Below are 23670 nucleotides of genomic sequence, written 5' to 3'. Positions count from 1 at the left end.
CTGCTATTCGGGACACCGGTCTAGCTAGTAAGATAAAAAAAGAAAATTGATAAGACAACAAATACATTATGTCAAAAAATAAAAATTTACCTTCCCGGAACCCCTCCACTAACACTTGAACTTTATGCTATGGTATTAAAGTTCAAATTCACTTTTAAGTATTATTACGAATATTTTGTATGGGAATATAGAAAAGTGTTGTTTTTAGACTGATTCACTCAATTTTATTTTAATTTTTCTCCGTAAGAACCATCTTCGTACTTCAAGGTATATTATTAAAAAAAATCAGACAAATCGGTCAAACCGTTTTCATGTTATGTCGTGACAACGGAAAATGGGTTTCATTTTTATATATATAGATTACCTATTATACCTTTTTAAAGGACATTGCACTGCAAAATTGGAAGTGGGTGATTTTAACAAACTTGAAACGTGCATTACGCATTTTGTTTTAAAATCATCGAGAATTGCAGTGTCGGTTTATCAACTTCTATCGTACCTACTCTAGTAGCGACTATTGTCTTCAGCGATGATTTACTAAATAAATAAAAATAATCGTCGTGTAGGTACGACGATTATTTTTCTAAGGAATACAATTTTGTTGTAGTAGGTACCTACATCGTTTCTTACTTACACATACTTTAACGACAGTACCTACGTAGCAAAGCGCGCCAGTCACGAGTACGACAAATTGCCTAAAAAATGTACCTACGCACACTGTAATGAAATCTGCTAATCTCAACACAATGCCTGTAGCCTGCCTGCTATTATTAGTTGATGAACATTGTACATTAGTGAATGTTCCAGGATAGCCCGCAAGCCCCCACAAATAGCAATAGGCAAATAGGTATTTGCAAGTCTTGCGAGACTTGCAAGACTCTTGCTGCAAGATCAAGACCAAGACCAAGACTGAGAGCGCAATACCAATACCAAGACCGAGACCAGGTGTATTGACGCAAGACAATACCAAGACTGGCCTAAGTCTCGTCTTGGTCTTGCATTTGGGCAACACTAACGAGAAGTGACGCGGCGGACAAAACCCCCAAATATTAGTGTATTAAATAACAGGCATTATCTTCAGTACAATATAAATGTCCCGACCTGGGGCGCAATAACCGGAGTTTCCGTTTAATGACGCTCGTCTGTCATCTCTACGAGCCTAGCACTACTAAACGCTATTTCAATATTTTTATAAGAATGTATTACACAAATATTCTTATAGGAAATAAAAGCTATTGTTAGGGTTTATTTCAAAATAATGAACAAGGAAATGAATTGCACTACCATAAACACGTTTAAAAAAAATCGTGTGTGTACTTATGTATACGCGTTAGAAGTTATACTTTTTTGGCGTAACAAGGTAAAAATCTTTTCAAAAATTTTGCGTTTGTGGAAAAAACGATACTAACAATAGAAAAAATTGTATTTAATACATTGAAAGTTTTATTAAATAAAATGTTGACTATAGCTAACTTCAGGGTGTCGGTTCTTTGTGACGGTGTGCGCGAGCATCGTAAAATTTACTCTCATCACTTTTCCCAAAAGAAGTATAACTTCAAATTTGTTATAATATTATAGGAGCGTCTATAATTGTTGCAAACTAAAAGATATATATGCGTTAGACATACATTCGTTTATATGTTTGTACTGGGTGTACATTCCCATTCAAAATATTAACAAAACTTATAGGAAAAGTATTTTCTTACAGATCAAATTCTAAATACAAATACGTAATATAGTATTTTTATGTAAGAATTCCTGTCAAAGGCGTTTTCAAATTAATTAAAAAATATTGTAATTGATTTTAGTCACTTGTCTCGTACCAATATTTTTGTAACGACATGTTCAAAAATTCTCATTTATAACAGTTAAAGAAGATTAATTTGTATGTACCATACAATGGCAAATTCAATAAACTATGCCAATTTAATTATATGTTTATTAGTTGTCAAAAATTTAAACCCCTTTTTCGTGTACACTACACCTTAAAGTTTGCTAAATAATCCCAGTAATAATTAAAAATCATAACGTATAGCAGTAATCAGTGATGCTACAAAGGTGGTTGAAAGCTTTCTAATACTTTCTTTTGTGGGTGAACGCTGCCTCGACTGAAGATATTTTTAATAAGGTTTCTTAACCTGAGAGTTAATTTAATGCAGAAAGATTTACCCAAGCCATTTCTGCAGTCCTCTGAGCCACCTTTAAAAGCACAGCGTGCCTTTTAAATTTGATATGACGTTAGCTAGAAAATTCTACAACGCAAAAGGAAATTTAATAGCCATTTTGATATTACTTATTGTTCTATAAATTTATGATAAGCGTGGAATATTTTTAAGTACAAAGAAATGTACGTGACGATTTTTTTAACTGTTTTACCGCCTTCCTGGTTGAATTGTTAACGTTTTTGACTCCCGGCAAATAATGTTTTAGGTTTGTAAGCGTTTTATCTTAAAAAAGATGAAGGCACAGAAACGCTCTCCAAACACATTTTTTGACATTATGCGTTTTTTACTTACCTTTCTAAATAACTGTAAATTCTAAATTAACGACTATAAGTACGACCTTTTAAATGCCAAGCCACGTTTTAAGAGTAAATTAATTAAAATTAGGTGTTGAGTATTGACCAATATCGTTAAAGATATAAAAAATAACATCAAGTATTCTTCACCACTAAAAATCAATATAGCAAGTGACAAAGTTCTATCTTAAATAAAAGAAAGCGATTAGAACTGTTACTTATTTGTGCCACGTACAACAACTTTATTTTTCCATACTCCACACATCGTGGATAAAAGTTTTCTAATAAAGGGCCCTTCCGAAAGCTAACTTTTCTACTTGTTTCTGCTTATTGCTTACAGGTGACAATTGATTGCTTTAGCTCTTTTTAAATTACTTTTTAAGAAGTTGGGTTTCACTATAGGCCCTAAATTTGGTCCTCAAGGGAACATTATTGTACTATTATATGAATTTTTAATTCAATATAATATAAATATTCTCTAGCTATTATGAGTCGGAAAACTGTTAATTTTGAGTAATAACCATGATTCATTAAGTCACTCATAGTAATTTCAGTATAAAATTGTTAATTAAAAAAAGGCTTTGTTTTAATTTAATACTTTGCTTGGAATATATATGTTAATCAAAGAAAATATATTAAATAATAAATACAGATCTGACGATAGTAAAATTTCGATAAATATACTCCGTATATAATTTATATAGCATTTGTAGATTATAAGTCTTCAACTTTTGATTATTATTATCTTCAGATTATCCAATGACTTATACATCCGGCATCTCAGTCAAATGCCTGATGGCGTTAATGTAACACAGTATGTATAAATGAGTAAGTGTAAATGTATCAACAAAACATTCCAAACCTGTATTTACAAACATCGCAGTTTCGCAATAAATAAGTCTGCCAGTTGATTTTTAACACCATTTACCTTTAATTGGATGTTTGCGTGACGCTAATGCTCACGCAATATTATATACTTCCTCATTGCTATCACGAGACACAATAGATGTGGCATAAAAATGAGATTTGGATTCCCTTAAAACCTTATGGTTATAGTTTTGGACTCGAATGAAACTGCGCTGAGCCTTTGTCTGAACCCGGCTTGCCTCTATTGACAGCTTGTTGTACTCACTTCAATTTGAATGTCATATTATATCTCTTTATATAATTTTATATCTTTTAGTACAGAAGTCATTGCGATTGAGCTGGTATCACACTACAAATAATTTAAATAAACGCAAGTCGAAATTTTTATTCTTATTTTCCCTAATCATTGCGGAATGTCAATTAAGGGACCGAAATCAAAACCATGGACATTTTAAAATACTTATAAGGATACAAAGCGAAATTTATTGGACACAGTTTGTAAGCTTTTTAATTATTTACACACATTTTTTTATATCTTCTAAGATTATATTAAGTAAAAAAAATCTAATTAAATTAAAAATGAGTTCTTATTTTTAAAAAGTCACTGAGCTGCAATCAAAGGAATAATTCTAAAAGAGCATACGAATGAGTCTGCCTATCTACATTTGACTATTTACGTTTTACCAACAAAATATTATAAAGTAACCCTATCTGTCAATTGCGATTTCAGGGCTAAACTTTAAACAGATTTGAATGAAATTTGGTTCAATTACCTTCCAAAATGACAGACTTACCATATCGGATAAAAAGGGGTTGAAATATGCAATGAAAAGTTGTATGGAAGATCGTCATCCTTTACTCATTGAAGATAACAAAGCAAAATTATTTCCAAAGTAACTTTACCAGGTAGACAATAGACTATGTAGTATTTGGCAGATGTATTCATTACAAAAATAATATCATACTTTTTGATACTTAATAAAAAAAACTACGTAAATAGCACAAGAGTTTATAATTTTAATATTAGACTTTTCATTGTATGCCAAGACTAAACATCTGTAAAAGCATTTTATTCTCGTAACAATAATTAAAGTACAGTGCAGGTTCGCAGACTTTACGCGCTCATTTCTTCGCAAAGACAAATTAATCCCGAGATAATTAAATTCACTACTAAAATATTTTATATTTCATACTTTGATATCATACATTTCGCAAATAATTTCGCATATATTTATTTAATTTCAGTATTATTATGATAACACCGAGTTTGGCGGTAGCTTTTGTTATCATTTGGACTTTGGGTGAAAGATTAAGTTTTCTTGAAAGAGAATTTATTTTTTGATGAGAACACACAAACCGATGTTAGTAATTTAAAATAAAAGTTGCCGAAAGTAGACAACAGCTGATCGTCAACTTTAATTTAAAACTTAATAGCCATTTTGATATTACTTATTGTTTTTATAATTTATGATAAGCGGGGGGGAATATTTTTAACTACAGAGAAATGTACGTGACGATTTTTTGTCTGTTTTACCGCCTTCCTAGTTGACTTTTTAACGTTTTTGACTCGCGGCAAATGTTTTAGGTTTGTAAGCGTTTTATCTTAAAAAAAGATGAAGGCACATAAACGTTCTCCAAACACAGTTTTTGTCATTTTATGTTGTTTCTTTTAAATAATTGGAAATTCTTAGTTAACGACTCTAAGTACGACCTTATTTAGATGAAAAAAAATTGTCTATAGAGTTTGGTTAAAATACATAAACCAAACATGAATAACTTTTTCTGTCTCTTATGTAAAAGGGAATCAGTTAAACTACACACCGTAACATTTTAATAAGCATGTGTAAGTAGGTATTTCGAAACATAAATAGTCGTATGCAACGCTTAGTAATTTTCTCACCTGCCTTTATAAGCATATCATAACACAGTTTAAGCTGTAAAACGGAACAAGGCCACAGGGGTTCGCGAGTGTTGGTTTAGGACCGTACTTTATTAAAATTTTACTTCTATTTAAATTTACTTCATACTATATTCCCAAAATGAAACCAGCATTCAAAGCGTAGCAACAATTTAAAACTTTCACAGGTGCGCATATAATATTTCGCCTCAATGTTGCAAACAGAGCCGACTCGCAAGCAACTTCAATATTTACCGCGAAACATCCTTCAAGATTTTTAAATTTTTAATGTTCTAACTCCCATGGAGGCTTCGCGGGCACACGTACCGACGAAAATGTCGAACCATTATGTGCGTTTTGAATTTATAATGTTTCTTATCTTTGTGTACGTCAACACACGATTAGTGTTTTCTTAAAGGATGGCTGGATTCTGTTAAACATTTTGCGAAACTGTATTAGTGACATGCATGTCTTAGTCGTATTTAAGAACGAAGATTATTTAGGTACTAATTTAAGGTTGTAGCTCTATTAAATAATTATTATAATATTTATTTATTAATAACAAATGACTCCAAGTAAACTTGACTATGTATTTGCGTATTGTTCCCACGATACTGTAAGTGCGAGCTCCTATTTCACCATGCCTACTGCTGATAGAGGACAAATCTTTGTTTTTTTCAAATGTTCTTTTTTTATTATTATTAATTAACGATAAATTACCTAAAGATGTCACGTGGAACATGGTGTAATGGTTGCAGCTCCTTGCAAACATTTGGTAAAACAAAAAACTTGGCGATTAAAAAGGGTGGCGGTGAGTTTATTGCCAGTTCTTCTCGTTCTACGCCCTTGATTTGAGAACTGGAAGTAAATGTAAAATTAGGAGCACTTAATATGTATTTCATTATTGACGTTCATAAGTTTTACCAAAATGAATTAATGACTCATTATATTGTATGAAAAGAGTAGGCATGTTTTCACTAAATAAAAATGCTATAAACTAATTTACATGAAGCATTTCAGCGGAATAAATGTGAAATGAAAAAGCTCGAATCTCCAATTTCGATTACATTAAAGAACTGAAACCGATCAGAGATGTTTGCGTAATACAGTACAAATTATTCGCTACCGCAACTTAACTTCTTTAAAGGAATATCCGATCAAACGTTGGCGTAAACTAATTCCGCCGTGCAAACTCGAAACTCAGTTTAAAAAAGAAAAACCTCGATCCACACGGGAGCTAGCTAAACGGGTTACCCATTACACTGTCGATTTAACCCGGCGACGCTTTGGTGCTCGATACTAAGTGCACTTCATAAGCTGATCGGTAGCTTTTTCATTACCCAAAACCTTATTATTCGCTTTGACTAGTATCGAGTGGTCTCGAACACCGGGCGTCACTTATCTAATGGACTGTCTTTGTGAAACGTGTATGTGTAGTCTGAGAAATTTAGACATATACACCTCGAATGTTGTTTCGATGGTATTTCTCGAGGGTAGGGGAAGGTAGAATAAAAATGTTAAATGACTTTAATTTTACAGGGCCCGCTATTATCCTGAACAACGCACGAAGAAAATAAAAATAAACTTTGCGCTTAAAAATAAGTGGCTTAATAACGCTCGGAATTTAAGGATTTGGCAACTGCCTCCTTGGTGACCCTCCCATTTCGTGAAATGGTCAAGGTAATACAAAAATATGTATGAATTATTCACTGTGCCTAAAATTCGTCACGCTAACCCTTCTGTTTGGGCCTCACTTTGTAAATATAATATTTTCTGAAACACTCATCTTCTTCGCAATCTCTTTGGGTTTATTTTGTTTTCGCTTTGGAGTTTAATGCATCACTGATTGTTTACGTTGTTTAAGCTTAGTACAAGCAACAGTAATGTCACCTAACTCATGAGGGTCACCAACCATTAATTAATTCACCAGCTAACTTATTGTGAGCTTTATCGTATATGTGTTAGTGTTTTTGTCTTATGTGTAGAGTCACAAAGTAGTCCTCGTCGTTATGTCATTCAATCAATCAATCAAATTCATTTATTTATATACGAGATAGTAGATAACACAATGCACACTTATGAACGTCAAAAAAGAAATATACACTAAATGCTTCTAATTTTACATTTACTCCCAGTTCTCAAATCAAGAGCGTAGAACGAATGAGAAGAACTGGCAATACACTCTCCGCCACTCTTTTTAATCGCCAATTTTTTTCGTTTTACACAATGTTTGTAAGGAGCTGCAACCATTACACCATGTTCCACATAACATCTTAAGTAATTAATAGTTTATTAATAATAATGAAATAAATTCCAAACAAAGATTTGTCCTCCTATCAACAGGAGGCATGGTGAAATAGGAGCACGTACTTACATTCTCGTGGTAACAACACGCAAATACATACATTATAAATTGTATTCATTAAGTAAGTGTATTCGCAGTAATATTAATATAAGTATTATACTTCTGTTAAAAGCTGAGGGGGTCATTCTTTCAAAAGTCTTATAAATTAAAGTATAGCCAGTTATATAGGTGCTATAAAATTAATAACATATTACGTTATAAGTATGTGATGTAATAATTTCAAGCGTTCATGATTACGCGTATTCAATTAAACTTCACGTAGATATTGGTTATTTTCATATTAATAATATTGTTGGTAATGTCATACACGAGCTGGTTCATTACATGATGTCGGTAAGTGTGGTTTTATTATATTCAATTCCTTAATTTATTGCAATATATCCGCTTCGTTGATTTCGATGTTTGTTTAAACTTTAAACTGACTTTTTAATGATTCCTATTGGTTTTCCATGCTTTATGTTGTTGCGTCCTAATTGGTCAGAAATCGGTTTTTGTTTTTAGATAATATTCGAGTAGTCCTAAAAAACTGTTAAACCTCAGAGTGCATCTGTTTCTTGTATTGTTTTTTTATAGACAAGATGGTGATCAGGCTTCTGTGACACATGTCACAGTGGGACACTCGGATGTTTACCTTCACTATACAAGCAAGTGTCGTTTGCGTACAAAAAAATAATTGGTGCACATTCGCTTCAAACGCTCGATCTTTGGTTCAGAATCGCACGGAGTAGATTACTAGGCCATCACTGCTCTGATATTATATTTTATTTTTAATATTGTTGAAGTATTAGTATTATATTTGACATGATACAATGATTGTCTTAGTTGTAATTTGGTTTTGCAAGAATTTTCTACGTAGAATGCAAAGTAGTTCTAGCTAGTTTTGTTAACTGTACTTTTTTCTATGTTATATAGTCAGGGAATGATTAATAATGTTATTATCATTCTATTATTGAGGCGTTCATCCGTGTTACTTGAAAATTGGCTCAAACAGCTTCACAAATGGTGCGAAACTAAATTCATAAATACGTTATTTGCCATCTCGCGAACAAACAGATCTTTCTCCACCCCCCTTCGGATTCTTCCAGCTCGTATCACTTTCCGCAAACGCGTTCTTTATCCAATTATCCGAAGATAAATCTCACCTGTGACTGTGAGGGAAATAGCGCAGGAAAACGCGTTGTATTAGACCAAAATTATATACTTTTGTTTGACTTATTCAATTTGCTTCTTCGACTTTGTCACGGAATGTGGCATTCTGCTGGTGTATCATAACAAAGTTGTAAAATCATTATGGCGATATCTTTGCAATTTTTTTATGGTTATTAAAATAACATCTTAATTTTACGATACGATAGAAGTAGCACTGTTGGTCTAGTGTAGCACTGAGGTCGTAGGTTCGAACCCGCTATACTTACCTGTATGGTAAGGAAACCGGCATGCTTTAGACCCAAAAAGCTGTTAATACCTACTTGCTAATTTAAAAAAAAAAACAAAATATGATAGATAAACTAATGCCCCAGAAATTGTATAGCTTCAAAGTCTTGTTATGATTCTCAAGTCCAGCTGTATGTTAACGAAACTTTTGCTAAATATCTTGACACTAACACTATCGTACAAAGGCGATCCAAAATAGATCTACAAAGAAGACGAAAATGATTTCATTGAAGGGAATCGATTAAATTTCATATGCTTCCGCGACTCAGCAAATTAGATCGGCACTCGAACCGGTCAGAAGTCGACACCGGCCCTTCGCCCTTCAGTTTGATATAACGCCCTTTGCAATCACGACGAAAATTTAAAAAACAGCCACGACCGCCTTATCGTTTCCGCATTTGTTCCGTATATATTTTTCCATGTTATTTCTCTTCGAACCAGGTTTTTAATCTTTTTTTTTTTTCTAGTAAAAATTCGTCAACTATAGCGAATTATTTAGACTTAAATATAGAAACTGAGTCAGTCTAATGCACAATTAATTTAGTATAATAGGTTGGGGAAAAAGTTTCTTCGCATTTTTTAAGAAAATTCAAAACATTTTTTTTAATAGTTTATTTACATTTAACTAAAGTATGTAGGTACCATTTTGTTCGATATTTTTTTGCCATCATTTAGGTAGGGACATGATCCCATTGCTACAGAAATTTTGGGGCTTCTGATCAAAATACCGCGACAATTGGTTTTGGCAGTCCTGTCGTGATGTTAACCTGATACTGCCTAAAGAATTCTGAAGAGACTGAAACAGGTGGTAATCTGAAGGTGCAAGGTTAGGACTATACGTCGGATGCATTATCACCTCCTAGCCAAGCTCTCTTAGTTTTTGCTGAGAGGCTAAAGATGTGTGAGATCTAGCGTTATCATGATGAAAAACCACACCCCTTCTGGTGATTAATTCCGGCCGCTTTCTCTCAACTTCTTGCTTTAATCTCATCAGTTGTACGCAGTAGAGTTCAAAATCGATGGTCCTGTCTGGTGGTAACATGTCATAATGAATAATGCCCTTCCAATCCCACCACACACACAGCATCACCTTGTTGCGAGTTATCCCGGGTTTCGCCACAGTCTGGGAAGCCTGACCGACCTTTGACCACGACCTTTTTCGCACATTCTTGTCATACGTGATCCACTTTTCATCATCAGTTGTCAGCTTCTTCAAAAATGGTTCGGTTCCATTAAGTCGTAATAAAGAATCAAAAATGAGTACACGGTTCATTAGGTTTCTTACAGTGAGCTCGTGAGGTACCCAAATATTGAGCTTTTTTGTGTACCCAGTTTTTTTCAAATGCGCCAAAACTTTTTTGTGGTCAATTCCCCGTTCTTCAGCTACGTCTTAACTACTGATATGCCGATCTTGCTCCACTTTTTCAAAAATGGCATCCATTTTATCCGTCACAGGGCGACCAGAGCGACTTGGATCTTTGACATCAAAATTTCCGGATTGAATACGCTTAAACCAAATTTGTGCTACTGTCACAGACACTGTGCTAGGGCCATATTAACATCACAAATTTCTTTCGCGGCTTGTGTTGCAATTTGACCTTTTTTGGAGTAAAATTATAAATGTATCGAATTTCTTCATTCGATTCACTCATCTTGACGGTACGAAAAATAAATAAAAAACAAACATTATCCTAATTTGATTTTGGAATTATCTTCTTTAATATCTCAACATTCCTTGATAACAAAACCAGCCAGATCCATATAGTATAGCCAAAGAGATTTTATTACAAGTTCATACATACTGTAATGCGAAAAGACTTTTTCCCCAACCCAATATTAATCTAGTACTTATTTGTTGTATTATTATTAAATTTGCGATATATTTAATAATGGTCACATATTATGTCGTGGCTAGAAGGTAGTCGAACATTGGTCAAGGTCAATCTCCAACAACAAAAGAATTTCTTGACCCAACTCGTACATGTATGAGTTGTGTCGCTAACACATTTTGTCTCTGTTGTCTGCATCGTCAATTGAATTTGATTTATGTAGTAAAAAAAAAAATAAACCAACATTTTTTGTAATAATTATCTAAAATGTTCAAGCCTTTCACCGGTCAACAGTTGAGCGAAAACACGCGGAATCCTAAATACGTGAAGAAGATTATTCCCTTTTCTAGCGAATCGGAAGCAGATCCTATTTCCTCCGACAACATCAAAGTAGATAGCAATCAATTTTTTATTCGAATCAGCAATATTTTGTACATCACGGTTAGCTTGGCATCGTTTGCATAGCGCAGTATTGTGTTTACATACTTTTACTCATTCAATGCTTCCATTGCTTGTTGATCTTTAATATCACAATTAGAAACGTTGTGTATGTAACGGTATATTTATACCCCTTCGATATTCAAAGAATGTTTTTTACTTTTTTGATTAACTAAGACTTGAATGATGAGGATAATACATTTGATATTATTAATATAAAAACATTCTAGTGGCGCTACAGCCTTCTAGGTCTGGGCCTTTTCTGTATTCGTAATCATTTTTTCTTAAATACGCACATAAACAGCAAGTCCATTAGTGCACAGCCGGGGTTCGAACCTACGACCACAGGGATGAGCGTCTAACGTGAAGCCGCTAGGCCAACACTGTTCCTATTGTATTTCCAGCTCTCTTAAAACACCTTTTGTGTTTACGTAAAAAAGAATATTAGTGCCGCAACAGAAATTTTCTTTAGCAGTCTTTTTTGTTGTATATGTATATACTTTTGGTTTTATAAGTCGTTGACCTTTAAGTATATTAGACTACTGTGTTTCACGATGAAACTGACGTTTATAAGAATCTCTATTAGAATCCTTAGGAGTTAGGCCGATTTTTTTTGTTTTGGGATTTTCTTGCTTATCCAAGCTGTAGAGCTTCTCAAGTTTATTACTTTTAACGTAATTATGTATTTAACTTAACTTAAATAACGTTAATTGTTTATTTCATTGCCCAGCATCTCTTCTAGTTCAAGTAGTAAAAAATATAAAAATTTAAACTAATGCGACCATATAGTACAAAACAAAATTTTATAAATGCTTCCTTTTATTACAAGTCTTTCAATATAGTCAAAAAGTACAAGTGCACTGTTACAAATTTGCACATGACAAAACATTTAGACTGAAATAATAATAATAAAAAATGACATATAAGGAGGAGATATTACCTCTGATTTATATTAATAAACTTTTATTGTAATTTAAGAAAAATAAATTAATTTTAGAAATTAAGCTTGCCGGAAGTGAAATTCGCAACTTTGCCATTTTCGTGGGCTATTAATTTCTTTCCGTATCGCTCCTAAATTACAGTGCTGTAAAATTATTAATGTTTATGTATAACCACACCTGTGGCTGCCCGAATGTCAGGCATAACTTCAAAATGAACTGGTTCACTTCCCCTACTGTTGCGTAAATTACTACATTTTAGACGCAGAAAGTTTATAACTGCTTAAGTTCCATCATCATCATATAGGTATACGATAACAAGCATAAAATTGCTTGAACATTATCTTTAACTGATGATAAATACTTCCTCTGTGTAAAAATCGGATAAAAAGAAAATTCTGAGACATTTTTACAATAAACTCATAATAAAGAATTGTAATAATTAAATACGTTTAACAGTATAAACGTATATTATTGTATTTTATTGACATAACTTTTAGACATAAAAAACACTTTTTTAACGGATTTGAAGTTATGTTTTATTATAAATTTACAATTATTTTACATAATTATACTGACAATCCGCGAAAATAGAGGACACCGTGAGCCATTTCTGCCAAAACCCTCCATCTTTTAGTCGATACCAACTCCGGGGAAATAAATACAGATAACACAACTTTTTCTACAGCTGTGATGCTTTTTGACATTCAACACCTTTTGTCTCCAGTCACCGTGACCACACACGCTGTAAAGCACGCGAAACGTCGGTTAAATTTAAAATTATGTAAAATAATTGTAAATTTATAATAAAACATAACTTCAAATCCGTTAAAAAAGTGTTTTTCTAAGTATAAACGTATTCCGAGTGGTATATGAAAATATACTCAGTTATTTCAACTATTTAGAATAGATTTAAATATAAACATACAAATGGCGGCTAAAACGTATTCTATTGTATAATGCTATTCAAAGCTTAGTTACTTAGTTTGTAGAGATAATTTGGTAGACAATTCTGTAAAATATCAATTATTAAAAGGCCGGCCAGAACCTCGCGAGCTACCTAACGTTGTAAGCGTGTCGATGGACGGTCATACTCAGGCTAAGAATGTAAAATGGACGAAAGAAATTTGCGCTCCGTTTGATTGTGATTGGTCAACTGCATCTTTAGTCCAAGACGCAACGACATGCGACATGCGTAATTTTATTACGTATTTTTGTCTAATCATAATAAAAGGATGCGGGTAGACCGTAATCATATTTAACGTAAATTTTCTTTCGTTTAACATTCCCTACAGGTTAACGAAGAAGACTTGAGTCTTAATGAAAAGAGCGTACCAATTCATAAAAGGCCTGGCAATGCGAGTGCAAGTGCCTTATGTCACCGTGAGAGGCCATGGGCACATATAATTTAATATCATATTTGCCTCCTGCCCCTGTTCTATTAAAAAAAACGTTTTTGGCTCTAATTCATATATACGTGTATTTTCCATACAAAACATACTTTTTTGAAAGTAAACCAACTCTGACCAAACTAATTTGAATAATGAATGTTACACGTCATATATTTTCTATGCATAAATCCATTGAGAACCAAAGGAAAGTCATAAACCCATATGAACACAAGAAAATTAAGTTCCGCTTAAACATGCAAATTTTTCAATTTCGTTAACATTGGCGCACTCTTCATGATCAAAGCCTTTGAATTTAAATGATCAACAGGTTTTAATGACTAGCAATTTATCGTTAACACATGCATTTAGAGTAAAGATATATAGTATACTAGCAGACACGACCAAGCGTTGCTGTGGCTAAGATTTTTGTTATATTACATAGTAGTAAACTATTCAAGGGAGAACACCAGTCATGGGGACAACCATGCTTCTTTGGCGGTTATGCCATTAAATTGTAGCTTATGTGAAACGTTGGTACTTTCAACTCAGCGCCATCTGTTAGATTTGTGACTGTCAAATAATAAACAAATAATTTGCAATAAAATTATATATTCGGTATTCATTCTGAAGCTTTTGATGTCATAGATTGTAATATAGCATCTCTTCGAGGAAGAAGATTTTCAATATATTATACACTATGTTCCAAAATTATCGGTCGATTTGTTTGGAGCTAGTCGCTCCCCTGACGCGAAGTTTTCAAGTAAGCACGCATGCGCGGTCTCGGCTGACTAAGTGATGTATGGGCGCCGTGGAACCGGCGTCAGAGCGGAACGCGGCCCACCTTGTAATTTAATGATTTCTTAGAAGGAGATTATGATCTTTTGTGCTCTGAGATTTGCGGTCTTTAAATTATTGAAAAGAGTAGATTATTTTAGGAAACTATGTTCTATTTTGGTAGTCACGTAAACCTCCCCTAATCAGGCATTTTACCTTTAATATTTTTACCTACACTTTATTAAGGTTCTTCGGGACATTGTCAATGCACCATGGTACATTGAAAATAAAAGTATCCACAAGGATCTTAACGTGGTTACAGTACTAAATACCGCGAAACGGTTTTCCTTAGCTTACTCAAACAGGCTACATAGCCATGTATATGCTGAGGCAATGAAACTTCTTGACACATCAGGAATAAGAGAACTAAACCTTTTGAGTTAATAAACCTAGTGTAGTGATTATAAGTGCAAGTGCGGTATCTCAGACACACGAACATAGTGTCAAAACATTAACTAAGACTGTTAATGAACGTTACTTTAGTTTAAGCATAACATAATATTACTTATTATCCATGATTATTGTATAGGCTAGATTGTAATTCATGTAAAGCCGCACTCTTTTTTGTGAACTTTATTGTAGGAAAAAAAACCTTTACTTTCCTATTTAAACTCCGAAGACTAAAAAAATGACAGTGGGATTTTATAGGGAAATTGAAGCCGAGACCTTGTTATCAACCAAACGTTCCATAAACCAATGAGGTAAACCGAACGGCACAATAAAATTCCTATAACATAACTATGTGGGACTTTAACAGTCAAACTTCACCAATAAACAAGTTTAATCAAGACGTTTGAGGAATTAATTAAAATTGATGATCTTGGTGTAAAATTGAATTACGGCTTCTGAGGATTCCAAAATTAGTTTGACCTAGACAATGGGTGGCGTAGTGAGACGATTGTCCAAATATTTGTACGTTAAGCTGTCAAAGATACTGGCCATTGTTACTGAGAAATTAGTTCCCTTATGCCTTGTTGTTATAATGAGAATTTACAGACCATTGTTTATTGAAATCTAAAATTTGAATTATTATTTAGCTTGAGAAGTAAAGAAAAAGGATTCCTTTGTAATTATATTATTCTAATAAAAGTTCATCTTCAAACTTTCGACTTTATAATACACTTAAAAGTATGTAATAATTGTTAATTCTTCTTAATTAAAGATATAGAAGTTATTACTATATAGCAACTTACTTGCCTTTATTGATAACATGTATACAATATACACATACATAAAATACAATTGATTAATTAATAGTTATTTAATATCTTATCTACGATAGCATTATTCTTGTTTTAGTGCCCATAAATACTTTCTAGACGCAATTCAATATGCATAAATTCAGCCACTGCCAGCGACATCGTAAAACCCCCATTTTGTGGAGGTTTCGGTGATCATATCAACCTTTGATTAGTTACTTGAGACAAAGCTGGGGTTATCATGAACGGATGCAACTGAGCGGTGATCTGATTGCTTGTCTGAAAGGTCTCTTAGAGGTGTCTTCAACAAAACTGTATTTAATCAAGATAGCTTTGCCTTTGTGTCCAATTCGTGGCAGCTTTGTGTAATATGGTGGCAAAGGATACGTTTCTGGAATCATTTTCCTAATAGGCTAAGATCCGACCGCGTGATTTATACGTTCATATGTTTGATTAATAAAATATAATTTTTATCGATATTTATAACTAAACCAATGCAGATCCGCAAAGGTGGCCATCCAAATTTGGCCGCAATTAATTTTAATTAAAATGTAATTAATTATTTATTTTTGAACAATTACGTTCACTTGTAATTGTTAAAAAATATATTTCATTAGAAAGAAATATACCTGAGATACCGAGAAAGTTCAAGGTGCCATCCCTCACTTGGCCGCAACCTAATGTCAGCCAGGTGTAAACAGGTATAATTTCGTTAAATATATACGTTCATAATGTATTATCATGTTATACATACCAAATTGAAGATTAATTCTTTCCCTACATGATGAGATATAGGTGCCTATGCAAAAATGCCCGCAAATAGTGACTGCCAACGATTAAAGATAAATAAAAGCGATAGAAACTTAAGATAAACACCCCATGTCGAATAAAGATAGAGCATCCCAGCTGCTTGTCGTTTTTATGCTACTGCGCATGCGTCCATAGGCAAGGTGCTCAACTAAATACCGTACTGAATATTGCAATCATATCAATATTGTTTTAGTTGAATATAATTAAAAAAATATTGAAAACACTAGTTTGGTAGATTAATTATTGTGACATATTATTTTTACTGCTCAATTTTTGGAGTATTTTAAACTCCAAGCAAATACGCGAGCTACTAGTTGAGCACCTTATCTATGGACGCATGCGCAGTAGCATAAAAACGACAAGCAGCTGGGATGCTCTATCTTTATTCGACATGGGGTGTTTATCTTAAGTTTCTCTCGCTTTTATTTATCTTTAATCGTTGGCAGTCACTATTTGCGGGCATTTTTGCATAGGCACCTATATCTCATCATGTAGGGAAAGAATTAATCTTCAATTTGGTATGTATAACATGATAATACATTATGAACGTATATATTTAACGAAATTATACCTGTTTACACCTGGCTGACATTAGGTTGCGGCCAAGTGAGGGATGGCACCTTGAACTTTCTCGGTATCTCAGGTATATTTCTTTCTAATGAAATATATTTTTTAACAATTACAAGTGAACGTAATTGTTCAAAAATAAATAATTAATTACATTTTAATTAAAATTAATTGCGGCCAAATTTGGATGGCCACCTTTGCGGATCTGCATTGGTTTAGTTATAAATATCGATAAAAATTATATTTTATTAATCAAACATATGAACGTATAAATCACGCGGTCGGATCTCGTACTATAACCAAATTTATATGATGTTTACAAGCGGAATGTTCGAGACGTTTAAAGTGATAATTTTTACCAATATCTATAACATCGATAGGCTTGAATTATGTCGAAAAGAATTTTGTATCTATATTTTGGAAAATATTTTATCAAAGAAGGCTATGGATATGCTAAGTACAAAATGACATGGGTTGAAGGCTTTTAATTATAATTTGACTAAAAATACTTACATTATATGGAATCTGTACCTAACTGAGTTGGCCAAAACACAAAAAGGAAAAAATTAAACCCAATTCTCATGTGATTTCTGTTCAAGACATAGAAATATGTCCTTCGTATATATGTACAAGTCTGTTTAACACGTTCTGATTTTGTTACAGGTAATTTTGAAGTGATGGCTACGTAAGTTAAATCCAGCTTGTTCATCAAAATACAAAATTAAACGCGTTTTCCATTAGTAAAAGGCATATATTTGCATCAGCATTCAGCACAAAACAATTACTTAATACTATAACAATATTCATTTACATCCGAGCCGAACTGACCTCATATTGAGCAGTTTCAATAGGAATTATTATCTCATGCACATTAAACATTATTATTCTATTCTGTTTATTCCGCACTATTCGATAAATAATTGACTGATTTTAGTTTCCGCTTAATCGGCTTTTTAGAAAACTAATTTGACTAGCAAATTGTTTTGCAATTTATAGCTGTGAAGCTTGCAAAATATAACGCTACTTACAACGTATATTTATATATTTAAATATTTTAAAGCTTTTAAAGTTTTGACAATTTTGATCTTAAAACTAAACGGTTTGTTAGAGTTATTTTTTGTCATATCGTCTACGCACGCATATCTATAAAGACCCAAATAATATTAACTATGATTATGAGTATTTGTATTTAATTTATCTTAAAAATAATTTATTTATTAATAATCTTAGCTATATGATTTTATGAAATAACCAACAATTTTTCTTGTTTATTTATATCCGCTAAAGAAGTTACTGAAATATTCAATTAATATATATATAGTAATTCTACAATATTTATTCCTGAAAAACCAAATCCCCAAAGCTCAGAGCAAAAACTATAAATGAATATTAAATGTGCGATGATAGAATAGTCAGAGTGGACTTTTGTATTGTACACCCAAGTGAGTAACGCGAGCGTCGGTAGAGAGAATGTTTGGAATTGAATTTCGCTTTGATACAACCAACTCTTTGTTACAAGAAAACAAAGTAGGTGCACTTAAATAAACTTACGTTTTTATTTTTCAATAGGAATGTTTACCCAGTCAACTGTTTACGAAGTTTTCGAATAAATAAATAAATCTGTGGCGCTACCACCTATTTAGTAGGGTTGAGCCTCACGATTTATGTATCTGTTTCATGATAATTTGTCAATCTAAAAGGCAAGTAGGTGATCGGCCTCCTGTGCCTGACACACACCGTCGACTTTTTGGGTCTAACGCAAACCAGTTTCCTAACGATGTTTTCCTTCACCGTTCGAGTGAATGTTAAATGCGCTCATGAAAAGAAAGTCCATTGGTGCACAGCCGGGGCTTGAACCTAGAATCACAGGGATGAGAGTCACTCGCTGAAGCCACTAGGCCAACACTGTTTTTTTATTCGAATACCACATCATTTACCATATCACACATTTAGACATAACTATCCGGTTTTACGACAAGAGTCTATTGAAATGACTTTACCACTGAAATGGTTCGATAAAATGATTTTTTTAATCGCGTAAACCAAGTGCAATTATAAACTATAGTAGATTGTTTGTTGTTGGATAAACTTTTGGTATAATATTTATTAAATAATAATCACTCGTACAATGCGATAAAAGAGATGACTATGCCCCGTAAAACTTAACGTATTGATATACAGCAAGTAAGAAGAAATACAGCAGTATATTATTACACAAATTCGTGAATAAGTCTAGAAAAAAAGGTAGAACTTTGAGACGAAAATAAATCAATCAGTTAATATTATACCAACATTTGTATCATTAAAGACGTATTTATAAATTATATCTAATAACGTCAAAGTAAATAAATTAAAATAGATCAAAGGACTAATGCTGAAAGTTGAAAGATTAAAAGGAAATGTAAATTTATATAGAAACCCAATTCTTATTAAATAAGCTTCGGCATTATGTAACTATTGGGAAAGGCTATATTGGCTGAATTAAATTAATACTAAGTAATTAATATTATTATTAGTAATTTAAAGTTCAAAGTAGGCGGGAAACATAAATAATAAGTTAAGAAAAATACAAAAAACGACAAATGAGTTTTCCAATAAAAACTTTTCCTAGCAGAAATATTTGAGGTCTTTTGTCTTTTTAGAAGTAAAAACTGGTGCTTAGTTGTCATATATTTATTATTTGGTAATTTGTCATATATTATTTATATGAAATTTGTGCTAGCGTAGTGTAAGGGCCGTTTAAAAAAAATGTATTAAGTTTTGACTCAAATATATGTAGATTATACGAAGTTCACTGGGTCATCTACTATCATATAAAAACAAGTTGTATGTTGTAGGATTTTTATATATAGTGTTGTTTATATGTTATATATATATGTTATGTGTATTATATAGTGTTTATTTATGGTTTTATGTAAATCGTGTGATATATATATTATGTATCTAAACCGCTAAACTGATATTAATAAATATAATATACGTGTTCAGTAGTTGATGATTAATATTGGAATAGATAGCAACGAACTGTTCGAATCTTTAAATAATACTTGTAACGCAGAAATTAAAAATACTAATACCAAAAGCTTATTAATTAAAGAGTATTTTCTACTTACAATTAACAAAACAGGGGATGTCTCAATCCAATTTACGCGATAATTATGATGTCATCGGAGAAGGATTTAATTAAAGACCTTTTGAAGGCCTCGAAGGTAATTGCTGTTCAATGACTCTTTGTAGTCCGAGATTACGTGTTTTTGCTTACAATCTATTAACTTTATCAGTTTTAAGCTAACTCAACCCAAGTTTTAAGGTGCCTTATAAAGTACTAAATATATTTTAAATTTTAAAAATTCTTCATTATAGGCATTAAGTTCAGTGGCGGTTGTTGTATATGTTCAAATAAAACACTTTGTTTGAAACTGGGTAACAACTGACTTTAATGGTTTAAAATATGAGCTTATAACTAACATTAAATTAGGGGTAGTAGGGTTGTGACGCTAACCAAAACTACCTTGGCTTATCTAAGGGTTCATAAATCTAAATGACACTTATGTTATTGGAAATTATTGGAAACGAGAATATTAAAATACAATTTATAAGTGTAATGTGAATAAAACTAAAGGGCCCATATTGGCTTCAAAGTATCACCTTGACGTCCGTACAACTGAGCGTTTCTTAAGGCAATTTCTGCCGCGCACCACCACTATGTGGAACCAGCTGCCCACTGAACTACCTTCCGAACCTTCCGACTTAGGGTCCTTCAAGAAAAGAGCGTACCATAGAGGCCGGCAGCGCACTTCTGGCAGTGCGAGTGTTCATGGGCGGCGGTATCTCTTAACATCAGGTGGGCCTCCTGCCCGTTTGCCTCCTGTAACATACAAAAAAAAGTGTGCTATGATTGTTTACATTTTGTTTACGCTTCTAATTATTAACCAATAAATATATATATATATATATAACAACCTAACATTAATTAAATTACACACACATATATATATATATATATATATATATATATATATATATATATATATATATGTGTGTGTAATTTAATTAATGTTAGGTTGCATACCTCAGGGTAAGTCAGCACAATTCAAACACTATATTATATCCTTTATGACGTAGATTTAAAATGCGCATTTTATGAGGTTTTTCTTCTATGACGTCATGATAAATTCATTTAATGATCTTTTGTCAATAATTTAAAAATAAATTAACGAAAAGACTTTAGAGAAGAGTTGGATCTTAGTTATTGTAGTTTAAAATCTTATAATATTTTTTAATACAACAACATCTGCGCGTGAAGAACACATCAGGAACTCCTTCGCATGTTGAGGCTTATGTATTATAAAATTTATTAATAAAATCCGTGTAAAATATTGAACAGTGTTGGCCTAGTGGCTTCAGCGTGCTACTCTCGTCCTGAGGTCTTAGGTTCTATCCCCGGCTGTGCACCAATGGACTTTCTTTCTATGTGCACATTTAACATTCGTTTGTACGGTGAAGGAAAACATCGTGAAGAAACCGGCTTGCCTAAGACACAAAAAGGTGACGGCGTGTGTCAGGCACATGAGGCTGATCACCTACTTGCCTATTAGATTGAAAAATGATCATGAAACAGATTCAGAAATCTGAGGCCCAGACCTACGTTACAGAGCGCCACTGATTTTCTTTTTATTAATAAAATCCAATCGCAGTTTCTTGACTTAAGTACACTGTGTTTACGCTGTGGTGAAAAGAGACAGCTTGGTACTTCGGTTAAAATGCCATTACACTAATTTATTTTATTTATTATTCATCTACCATTAGAGAAATGTTTAACTAAGAGTACGGGTTTTACATAGTAAAAAACAGACAAGAATCGTTGCTATTTTATGAAATTATTATCTTCATCGTACCAGTTAATTAGGCAAATGGAATGGCCTTATTGATTTTTATATCTTCGGGCGATGTTGACACTGTGAGGGAAAAGTGTAATTAATTTGTTAAAGTAACAGCTTTGTCTGTGCAAACAAAATAATAACAATAATTTTACATAGTATTGATTATGAAATACAGTGAAACTTGGTTAAGTGGGACCTGGATAAGTGAGAAACCTCCATAACTGGAACTCATGCTGAGGTCCCAACACTTTGGCGCTGAATTACCTCTGTTAGTGGGACGAGGTAAGCCTCTATATCTGGGATTTGTTATTTCGATTTATCATCATAGTTACCTCTATAACTGAGACAGCGAGTAAATTTTATATGCATAAACCTCTGTAACTGAGATAACATTGTTTGTTTTCTCATTCTTATTCTACCCACAAATTCCACACGTAATTCCAAGTAGGTTCGTAAGTAATTTTGAGCTTCAGTTACCTTCAGTTTTAGTTTCACTTTACTATCATACAGATGTTTATTTGAAAAATGCCAAAACGAAAGCTACAATCGTTATCATTACGTGAAAAACTGAAGTTAATATCCGTTTATGAAAGTGGGAAGACATGCGAAGAAGTTTGTGCCGAATTTAATGTGCCAAAATCTACTCTTTCGCACCTCTATAACTGAAATAACCTGTATTCTCACCTCTATTAATGGAAACCTCTGTAAATGAGACAGATATTTATTTATACCTGTATATCTGAGACACTGGGTAAGTGGAATACCTCTATAAGTGAAACGATATTGCAGGTCCCTTGATGTCTCACTTAACCAGGTTTCACTGTATATATCAAAATACAAACATCTTCGAGAACTATCTCAATTTCATATTGTTTGGTTCATTTCCACGATATCCAACTAATAGAATCGCGAGTGAAGTGGAAAAGTCGGTTCGTAAGCCTATTACGGTTATAGAATCCGTTTCGGAGTTGCTTTTAATACTACGAAATGCTCGCAACAAAGCTTTTGAATATTAATGTTTCAACATCTTAACAATCGTTATATGAACGAACGTTTTTAGATAACTGATAAGACCATTGATCAGTTATATAATGTCTTGGGATATCCCTTAGTGATTACCAGTACAACTTTCGCAATGTTGACGTCGTGAGGAGACCACGCGTGCCCAAAAATCCACACATGCCTGAAACAGAAGGTCAATCGTCCACTGTCTGTTATAAAAGAAATAATGGAAGATAAAGTGTCCAAAAAATCTGTGGCACAGACTGATATTTCCGTTTTTTTTACAAAAATATATATAATAGTTACTCATTAGCATTTAGCTTAGAACGAGTATGCTGATGTGTATGCCATATTACCCGCGCCAATTAATGATATGTTTTACTTTTCCTACACAAGTATCCTTTAAACTTCTTGATCAATAATTTAACACAAAGAAGTTAAAATTCAAACCAGTAGGTTCCGATAGCGCGTTCTAAGAAAGTGTTAATATAAGGACAGAAAATAAACGAATAAACGTTCCTATTTAGCAAGTAATTCCCATCTAAAATCGTAATAGTTTAGTATATCCATCCTATCCGGAAATACCTTGATGGTTAGCAATCAAAGACAGCTGTGCCAACCAAACGATTTAGTAGCATGATGGTTGTAGCGCTTAGTAACGTTTTCCTCCAAATATTTCTAAAATACTTTTACTTTTT

At 32.9% G+C, this 23670-nt stretch overlaps 1 protein-coding gene across 3 annotated transcripts in view; it reads left to right on the top strand.

Moving 5' to 3' along the window:
* The window catches only part of LOC125056328 (polypyrimidine tract-binding protein 2), a 344301-nt gene that overhangs the window by 141266 nt on the left and 179365 nt on the right, over positions 1-23670 (top strand). For 2 of the 3 annotated variants that reach the window (XM_047659383.1, XM_047659385.1), the window contains exon 3: positions 6822-6962. The exons of the other annotated variant lie outside the window; for it this stretch is intronic. In XM_047659383.1, coding sequence (XP_047515339.1) covers positions 6954-6962 — 9 coding nt within the window. In that variant the 5' untranslated portion in view covers positions 6822-6953. The remainder of the gene's footprint in view (positions 1-6821; positions 6963-23670) is intronic. 3 annotated transcript variants of the gene reach the window in all.

The sequence above is a fragment of the Pieris napi genome, chromosome 14, assembly GCF_905475465.1.
Source record: "Pieris napi chromosome 14, ilPieNapi1.2, whole genome shotgun sequence".
Taxonomy (NCBI): Eukaryota; Metazoa; Arthropoda; class Insecta; order Lepidoptera; family Pieridae; genus Pieris; species Pieris napi.
This window is presented reverse-complemented; position numbering and strand designations above follow the sequence as displayed.